This window comes from Prenolepis imparis, unplaced genomic scaffold, assembly GCF_030444845.1.
Source record: "Prenolepis imparis isolate NDT839.2.m4 unplaced genomic scaffold, iyPreImpa1.0 SCAF_5, whole genome shotgun sequence".
Taxonomy (NCBI): Eukaryota; Metazoa; Arthropoda; class Insecta; order Hymenoptera; family Formicidae; genus Prenolepis; species Prenolepis imparis.
Genome location: NW_028141163.1, coordinates 19940443 through 19950883, shown reverse-complemented (window position 1 = coordinate 19950883; position 10441 = coordinate 19940443). Strand labels below are relative to the sequence as shown.

Sequence of the window (10441 nt, the reverse complement as noted above, 5' to 3'; positions counted from 1 at the left end):
AAATTTCTAATATAGCATGAAGGTAATGTTTAACTTATAATTAGAGTGACATTTTATGTTTTCTTATCTTTACTTCTATTCTGAAGTTACTTACAAAACTTTTTTCTCCTTCTTATTTTTTCTATAAATTTGCGCCTATTTTCCGATTACGTCAGGTTTTTTTTCTTTTTTTAGGAAAATAACGCAACAAATCAATTCTGAAGACAGATTTAGAGTCAACGCATAAAATTACTGATTATAGATACAGGATGTGGTCAAAGTCCGGCAACGGCTAATTATTTCCAAATTTAATTGACCTTGAAAATCGACCTCAAGGTCGACTTCAAGGTCGCCATCAAGTGCATCACTTTGAACTCTACAACTTTGGTCCTAAGCACTTTTTTCAGAAAATGTATCGTTTCAGAAATAATTAGCCATAACTGTTTCCACCTCCAGGGGTTGACGGGTGCTTTCTACCCCTAAAAAGCGTGTTTAGCCGAAACAAAAAAACACGTATTTAATATTTTTCGGTGTTTAATAAGTATGTTAAGTTTCATTCAAATCGGTGAGTATCAGTTGGGTAGTGTTACTTGTAAGTTGAACCAACGCTTTAATATTTTTAAAACAGTTATGCGTCACGCGTGTACATTTTTACACATTCACACACACACACGCGCGCGCGCATACATATACATTTTCACGTAATTGTTACTAAGTCGTATACGTTAACTTTTTCATTTATGAAGTCATGAGTAGTACCTAAATTAATCATTTCGTGAAATGGACGTACGGTGGAAACATCCATGGACGTCGATCGTCTGCGGACCTACAGGCTGTGGGAAAACGATTTTCGTGAAAACTTTTCTTAGGTATTTATCCGACATGGCCGATGTTCGATTCGAAAGAATTTTATTTTATTACGCCGAATGGCAAGATGCGTATCAGCGACTACAACGCGAAACGAGTGAAAGTAAAGAAGAAGAAAAAAACGGAGTACGTAAGAACGAATACGAGTAGGAATACAAGGAGAGTTCTAACCCTGGTCCTCCGAGGGGGGCGCGGGGCGGGGAGGTTTTCCGGGGCGTGGGGGTATGACGTCACGTGGGACGGGGGGGATCTTGTGGGCGAGGGGGGATGACGTCACGCGGGGCGGGGGCGCTTATCGCTGTGCGGGAGACGCTTATCGCGTATTGTTTTTCATAAACAAAACAGCGTATTGTATTACTTTGAATTATCTAACATGTTTTATTATAAACAAAACACCGCAAAGTGAGCGCCGATATTCGGCCGCCCTCGCGGTACTTCCCCTCCCCTCCCCCATAAGGCGACGCGCTTTGGCGGTACTTCCGCCCTCCCCCTCCCCTGCCCATATGTGACGTTTCTTCCTCATTGTTTAGGAAGAATTCTTTTGCGATAATTTTGCCGACATTCGGCCGCCCTCGCGGTACCACCCCCTCCCCTCCACCACCTGAGGGGATCTTGGGAGGTCGCGCTTATCGCAATGAACACGTCGGGACACGTGTTTTTTTTCGCGGTAAAAGATCGTGTTGCATTACGCGCCGATATTCAGCAGCCTTTGCGGTACCTTTCCCCTCCCCCTAAGCGGAATTCTTTCTCATTGTTTAGGGAGCGCCGATGTCCGGCCGCTTGAATTTTTATAAACAAAAATGAGCGCCGATGTCCGGCTGCTTTGTGTCAAAGCGATAACGCGATGAAGGGAGATCACTTTTCTGATATGTAATTAAACAATCCGTTAATCATGAAGAGGGGAAGAAATGATTAGACGAAATATAATAAGGACTTCTGCCACTTCAAACCATAGTACGTAATTTGCAAGCGCACAGATACGTCGGTCGAAAAAAGTATAGCGGGTGTAAGTGCTCTATAGAACGTGATTTTAAAAAGTGTGGAAAAATGGAAAACATCGAGCAGACTGAACGCGACTTGTTGGAGCGGTCTCATCAAGTCGCCGCTTTGGGCGAGTATTTTGAATGGGCGCTGCGCTGCGAGGAATTTATCAAACTGCTCGAAGAAAACAGCCGTGTCAAGCGTCCGCGACTCTCGATTGGATATAGACAATCTTTGGTTGCTAGAATCGCGCAACTCGAGGGTGCAAAAACTCGATTGCAGAGACAGTTTATATCCAGTGGTGGTAATTACAGTGGCGACAATAACGCGGGAAGACTCGTTTGGCGAGAGATCGATACCGCGTTTGAAAATCGTATACTGACCGGTGCGGTGATTAACGCAGACTATATCGAACCGCGACAATTTTTGGAAGATGCTAGTAATGTAGTACTCGAGCAAGTGCAAGACGTTATAAAAATACACAACTGTGTAAAAGTAAATACTGTGTTCAACGGTGAGTGTGTGACAGGTGATAAGCGCGCCACAAAAGTATTAACACAAGAAATTATGAACTTTTTCGCACGTCCGATTTACGCGAGTGGTATGAGCGGCATGTCATCGAAACCACATTGACGTCTCTCGAAGAGTTCCAGGAACGTGATAGCGGATGGGCATTGTCACGAATCTTCGATCTTACGGTCAACGTCAACAAGTGCAATCTTATGCGCGCGGGATGCCATATTAAATTACCGCGAGAAATTATGACGAAGAGAGCGGTAATTAATGTGCGATCAACGGATAATATGTGTTTCGCGTGGTCAGTGGTGGCCGCTCTGTACCCCGTTGAAAGACATGTGGAACGGGAATTTTCATATCCGCACTATACAACGGTGTTAAATTTACAAAACATTGAGTTTCCGATAACGTTGAATCAAATAAAAAAGTTTGAACATATAAACAATATCTCAATCAACGTCTACGGCATCGAGAGAAAGAAGGAACTATCAATTCTTCCGATACGACTCGCCGATCAGAAAAAAGAAAAACATGTGAATTTGCTGTACGTGGAGGAGGAGGACGACAACGTTGGACATTTCGCGTATATCAAAAATCTGTCTCGCCTCGTAAGTTCGCAACTGAGCAAACACAATGGTCAAAAATATATCTGTGATCGGTATGTATATTTATTGCAAATTATATATAATTGTAAATAAAATTGTAAATAAAATTGTAAATAAAATTGTAATTTTTTTTTTCACAGATGCTTGCATTATTTCGGATCAGAGGACAAGTTGCAGGCACATACGGTAGACTGTGGAGAAATGAATGACTGCGCTATCCGGTTACCAAGCGATAAAGATAAGTGGCTCGGCTTCGACAACTACAACAGAAAAGAGCGGCTTCCATTCATGGTGTATGCCGACTTGGAGTGTGCTGAGGAAGACATCGGAACACGTGTCATACGATCAACATCACGAGGTATTTAGCGTTGGGTACTATGTGCAATGCTCGTACGATGAAACATTATCCACATACCGATCTTATCGCGGTACCGATTGTGTCGCGTGGTTCGCCAACAAACTCGAGGAATTAGCGCATCGCATAAAGGGTATTTTATCTGATAATGTCCCCATGATAAATTTAACATCAGACGAGTGGGAAAAATTTCATAGCGCCACGCAATGTCACATTTGTGAAAAACCGTTTGCGCCGGACGATAATCGAGTACGCGATCATTGTCATCTAACTGGGCGATACAGGGGTCCCGCACACTCAAACTGTAATCTAAATTACAAAGACTCTTATGTCATTCCTGTAGTTTTCCACAATCTATCCGGTTATGACGCACATTTTATCATAAAAGAAATAGCTACCGCATACAAAGGACGTGTAGACGTGTGCTTCCAATAACAAAAGAAAAATACATTTCATTTACAAAGACTGTCAATAGTACCGACGACGACGACAAAGATCGGAAAGCTTGCATGAAATTACGATTCATCGATTCATACAAATTTCTCAGTGCTAGTCTTGACAAATTAGCATCTTTTCTCGATAAGAATAAGTTAAAAATTTTACATTTCAATTTTTCCGCATTATCCACTCACAATTTCGAATTATTGACGCGAAAAGGTGTCTTTCCGTACGAGTACATTGACTGCGTGGACAAGCTGCAGGACACGCGTTTACCGCCGCGCGAATCGTTTTATAGTTCCTTGACCGGTGACACTGTATCCGAGAGCGATTACGCGCACGCTGAGAACGTCTGGAATCGATTCTCCCTTCGAACTCTAGGCGAATATAGCGATTTGTACTTAAAAACTGATGTCTTGTTATTAGCAGATATTTTTGAAAATTTCCGCGACACTTGCATCGCGAGTTACGGACTCGATCCTGCGTATTATTATACTCTTCCCGGGTATACATGGGACGCGATGCTAAAACATACAAATATTACGTTTGAATTGTTTACCGATATCGACATGGTTATGTTTATTGAACGGGGTATACGCGGTGGTCTAAGTCAATGCTCCAACAGATACGCGCATGCTAATAACAAGTACATGCAGTCATATGATCCATCGAAACCATCGTCGTACCTTATGTACTTCGATGTGATAATTTGTATGGATGGGCAATGTGTCAACCATTGCCTTATGCCGATTTTCGATGGGTCGAAGAGTTTCAAACTTTGACGTTAACGCGATCGCTCCGGATTCGCTCACAGGTTATATTCTCGAGGTTGATCTAGAGTACCCACAAAATAAACACAACATACACATTGACCTACCGTTCTGTCCGACGCGCGACAAGCCGCCCGGCAAGCGGAAAGATAAGCTCCTCGCGACGCTATATGACAAGAAGCGTTACGTCATACATTATCGCAATCTGCAGCAGTGCACACGTCACGGTCTTCGTATCGTAAAGATACATCGCATATTACAATTTACTCAATCCGCATGGCTCCGCGATTACATCAAACTCAATACAAAATTTAGAACACAAGCGAAAAATGATTTTGAAAAAAATTTGTACAAATTGATGAACAACGCGATATTCGGCAAAACTATGGAAAACGTTCGAAATCATGTAGATGTAAAATTATTGACAAAGTGGGACGGACGATACGGTGCGGAAGCGATGATCGCGAAACCAAATTTCCATAGCAGGAGCGTCTTTTCGGAAAATTTAATCGCCATTGAATTACGTAAACTAGAAGTAAAATTTAACAAACCAATCTATGTTGGTATGTGTATACTCGATATATCGAAAGTGTGTCTGTACGAATTTCACTATGAGTACATGTCACCGCTCTATCGTGAAAGATGTCGGATAATGTACACCGACACCGACAGTTTAATATATCACATCGAGTGCGACGATGTGTACGAGAACATGAAACGCGATATCGCTAGATTCGATACGAGCGATTATCCAATTGACAACGCGTACGGTATAGCGCATGCAAACAAAAAGGTGCCAGGCTTGATGAAAGACGAGAATAACGGCGCGATAATGACCGAATTCGTCGGGCTCAGAGCAAAAATGTACGCGGTGAGGGTGGACGGCAAAAAAGACACTAAAAAAGCAAAAGGTGTCAAAAGTAATGTCGTAGCGCGTAGTATAACATTCGACGATTATACGCGGTGCCTGAATGACGAGATTGAAATGACACGTCAGCAGTCATGTATTAGATCGAAATTGCACGAAGTGTATACCATCCGCGAGACAAAAATTGCTCTAAGTCCGTACGACGATAAGCGGTATATTATACCTGATTCGACCGACACATTACCATGGGGACATTACCAGATACCCTTATAAAATATAATGTAGTATAATGTGTGTGTGTGTATGTGTGTGTGTGTATGTATGTGTATGATATATTGTTATGTAACATATGTGTAATATATTGTAACGATTAAAGGAAAGGATGTATTAATAAAGATTTTGTATTTCATATATTTCATGTATACTTCATATATTTTATACGTTGTACACATCATATTTTTCTTAAAATAAATAGTCTATATGAATTAAATCACATTGTCCTTATGTATCCAAGAATTGTGTGAATTGTCAAATCCCAGCCATTTCACGTAAACCTCGTCACCCCTCCTGCGCAGTATTTTCTCCACAAGATACACGTCCGGATAATTCGCGCGATGCAACTCATGCTCGTAAAACGCTCCAGCGATAGATGTTTTGCGATAGTCCTCGAGTAGATAGCTTACGGGATTAGTACGCTGCACTTTAACAATCTTAAAAACCTCCGTCGTCCAATTTGGCGTGTGACCCTTCTCGAAAAGTTTCTTGTACTTGCTAACGCGTACCGAGTCACCTACTTTGAATTTCGCCGGAGCGGCAATCTTTATGTTACTATATACCGTTTTTAAAAGTTTATCAGCGATCGCGGGGGTGACGTCGGCGGGTCGCATGCCGATTGTTCGGTGCTTGCGCGCGTTATAATCCGATACGAGTCGCGGCAACGCGTCGATCCACTTGTAAGTTCCATTCAGCGTAAACATCTTCCACATGTCGTTCTTCAGCGTACGATTGAATCGCTCGACGACCGATGCCTTCATTACCGAATATGTAGAATAATGATTGATGTTATGTTTCCGTATAAGCCGTTGCACATCAGCGTTGTAAAATTCCTTCCCCATATCAGTTTGCATGTTTTTCGGGCATCTCTTGCTATCTCGAATTATTTCGGTGATAGCGTCAGCCGTCTCGCTTCCACCTTTACTCTTGAGTGGTACTGCCCACGCGTACTTGCTCAACACATCGATGATGGTGAGTATGTAGTGATAACCTTTGTTGAAACGAGAATACGGACGCATCTCGACGATGTCGGCTTGCCACAGATCATCGTATCCTCGCACTATGACATGTCTTCGGGGAAAATTTTTTCTCGCCGGCGCGTGCAGTTCGTTCACCAACTGCCGTCTCTCCAAACTATGTTGTTTCATCGCTTCGTCGGTTTTTTTTCCCGATCGTCGTTTACTGCTGCTTGTTTTATCGCTCATTTCCGTTACTGAGCCGTTCGTAGCCGTTCTTGACCCGTTCCTGAGCCGTTCGTAGCCGTTCTTGACCCGTTCTTGAGCCGTTCGTAGTCGTTCTTGACCCGTTCTTGAGCCGTTCGTAGTCGTTCTTGACCCGTTCTTGAGCCGTTCGTAGTCGTTCTTGACCCGTTCTTGAGCCGTTCATAGCCGTTCTTGCGTTGTTTACTTCCGTTCTTGACCCATTCGAAAATCGTTTTTGATTCGTTCGCAGCCTTGTTCACAGTCGTTTCTAACCCGTTCGTAGCCGTTCCTGACCCGTTCGCAACCGTTCCTAACCCGTTCGCAGCCGTTCCTGAGTTGATAGTAGCCTTGTATGTAGCCTTTAATGACTTGTTCGTAGCCTCGTTCGCAACCCTGCTTGAGTTGTTCGTACCCTCGTTCGCAGCTGTTGCTAGGCCGTTCACTACCACTACCACTCATTGTAGTTAGATAGCAGTTCGATAATCCTTCGTAGCCGTTCGATAATTGTTCGTAGCTGTTCGATAACCCTTCGTAGATGTTTGATAACCGTTCGATAGCCGCTCCTAACCTGTTCACTGCTGCTCATTTAGGTTGATAGTCGTTTTTGAGTTAGCATTAGCTGTACGTTGAAGTTCGTTTATCACAGTCTGTACTGCTCGCACGTCCTTCTCGAACGAGCTTCTCATCTGATTCTTTCTGTTGATTCATCAATCTTTTAACGCAGGATTCCACATACAGTTTGTTGACAGCATCAGTGTCAGTTTCAGGTTGCGCTACACGACGAATCTTGCGCGATCTTGCATCATAGTCTGTAGCGACACGACACAGAGCGTTTCCGCGCACGTAACTTCTCACCAATCTATCACAATGATCGCTTGTGCCAGTTGCATCATTTCTCCGTTCGAATAATCCAAATTTGTTGATAGGCATTTTTCGATGCGAATGACGCCGATCGACTGATTAGTTTTGCCGAGACCCCGTTTAATTTATAATAATGCCTGCTTCGCGAAGTTCCTCGAAGATCGACAGGATCTCGTTGTCGTGAGCGTTGTGGCCAGCTCGGCGCGAAGCATCGAGCAATCGTACCCGATCCACTAGCTCGTTGGGGTCGTCCCAGTGCACGTAATCGATTTTATTGTCGGTTAGCGTCATCGCTTGAGGCATGAATACACCCTTTCCAGATTTTTTCTTTTCAATTGACATCAACGGTGCGATTATTTGTTTGTATTTGTATCCCCTGTTGCTCCGTAATTGACCTTGCGCTTCATATTTGCGTTTATGCGCGTTCGTCGCCAATAATATGCTCTTGTATTTTTGCATATCGTCTTCCGTGTAAATAACATCATCGGGAATCCTCTTGAAGACTAGCTCGTATAATCCAGGTGTACCAATGTACTTTACTTTGTCTATAATTATAGAATCATATTTATCCATGTCAAATCGTTTGTTACCGAGCAACATTCCATCCTTTTCGAAATAGACACCATATACGTGATCGATCTCGTTTTTTTTATCGCCACCGAGGAGAGCGCCCATGTATTTTTGTCCCAGTGGTCCGAAGTGCTCTCGCAACATTTCTTGACCTTCCGACGTTTGTAACGTGTTTCGAACGGATGTTTCAAGTGAATTGCTTGTGGTTTCGAAAACATTTTCGTTTGCGAGTGATTCGGGTATTGTAAATGGTAGGATTCTCGTTGTCGCGGACTGTGTAGAGGTGGACGGTGTAGAGCTTATCGGTGGTTCATCCAGTAAAAATCCGTCCGATGTACGTGGTGTCGATGAGCGATTTGTGTTTGGTCGTTTTCTTTTTTTCGGTGTCGCATCTTCCTCCTCCTCCTCGTACCGCTTAACAGCGGGTAACGTTTTAATTTTCACGTCAGCTTTACTCTCAGGTTCGTATTTCACTGCGATCAAGCTCGCGTTGTCGACAATCTTTTGTAGTGGTTCGATAATAGGTTTAAAGTGAGTCTTGACTGCGATATCGTCATCGATCTTACCAGTCTTTAAAGCACGATGTTTCTTACGGATCGATTCGCTCGTTTTCACAATTTCCTTCGCAATCTTTTCACGCTCGCGAATGTTATGGTTATCAGTCATGTCTGCAGAGTGCTCGCGTTTCACTCTTCTCGGCAGAATATCGGCAGCGACTAATCGTTTTGCGGTATCGCAAACTCGTTCAATCCTTTTCTGTATCGCCCGTTTGTAAGCAAGCTGTCCTTGTCTATCACTAGGAATCCATACTTTTGTTGCCAACAAATACGACATAATTTACTGAAATCTTCGTACGACATGTCGGTATTCACATGATCGTTGTACACGTATTTCAAGTTGGTACCGTCCTGTTTAAACAAGATCAGTAAGTTCGCGTTGTCGCGTATAAGATGTTTTGGTATTCTCGCGTACGTCTGACAGAGATAGAAGCAATCAACGTTCGAGTGGCGTCCCATTGAAAAGTACTCTCTTATCGTATCTTGCTTGTCACACGCCACGTCATCAAAGATGAAAATCGAGTTTGGACATGCCTCGCTCGGAGGAATGACGTCACTGTTATTGGAGAATGTAAAGTAGCCGATTTCTTCGATCGACGTCAACAAAATTCTCTAGATACCGATATTTCGGCTGTTGCAGTGACTTTGAGTACACGTACACGTTTTCGAAGCAAACACCGTGCGGGCTTTCTATCAAACTAATCAAGACGTTAGTTTTACCGCAATTCGAAGGGCCGCATATGATCGCGCGTATAGTAGTCGGCAACATCGTACCATGTCTGCGCATCTCCGCGTTGTCCCCCACCGAGCGTAATCTGTCGTCGCAATTCGTCACGCGTATCGTCAAAGGTTGTCGCACGAATCTCATTTTCCCACTCCCCGATTGAATCGAACGCCTATTTATAGCTGCGCGGAACCACGAATCGCTCAGTAACGAAAAAATGTTTGTTCTGCTAACAAGTGCTTCCGATATTCACGGTTTAAGCGCCGAACAGCTGCAATTTGTGCCAAAAGCAGTTTTACTGCAATGTGAAAATCACATCCACTACGTGTGGGACAAGCTTCCGGAACACATAAAGGCGGATCCAGAGATTCAGGCCTGTCGCCGCTGTTTCGAACATTACAATCGACCGTGGCAGCGAACGCACATCGACGGTCCAGCGTCGATGATAAAGGATTGCAGCGAATGTCAGCGAAAAAAATAGGTAGAGGACTATTAAATCACGCAATAAACGCACTTCCAATCGAATTCCATATCCCCGGCTATCAGTTTTGTGGTCCGGGCACGCGGCTACAAAAGCGATTAGCCAGAGGCAATCGAGGTATCAACCCATTGGACACGGCGTGCCGTGAACACGATATTGCGTACTCTCGGAGCAACGATCTCACCGAGAGACACGTGGCGGATAAGATACTCGCCGACAAAGCGCGAACTCGTATCATTGCGAGAGATTCGACTCTCGGTAAAAGAGCCGCCGCCACAGCTGTCTGGGCAGCGATGAAAACCAAGACGAAGCTCGGTATGGGCCTGAAGACGACGACGAAGACGAAGACAAAGAAAAAGACGACGAAGAAACGGATACTTCCGGTATCGAAACG

At 43.8% G+C, this 10441-nt stretch overlaps 1 protein-coding gene across 1 annotated transcript; it reads right to left on the bottom strand.

Moving 5' to 3' along the window:
• Positions 1 to 7835: 7835 nt before the first annotated feature.
• LOC145936523 (uncharacterized) lies at positions 7836 to 9119 on the bottom strand. The gene has a single exon (XM_083038770.1). It carries the CDS (start codon positions 9117 to 9119, stop codon positions 7836 to 7838), a length of 1284 nt encoding a protein of 427 aa, XP_082894896.1.
• Positions 9120 to 10441: the final 1322 nt, after the last annotated feature.

Excerpts from the sequence above, each read along its gene's own strand:
- LOC145936523 (XM_083038770.1), bottom strand. The coding sequence starts at position 9,119 with ATGTCGTATTTGTTGGCAACAAAAGTATGGATTCCTAGTGATAGACAA.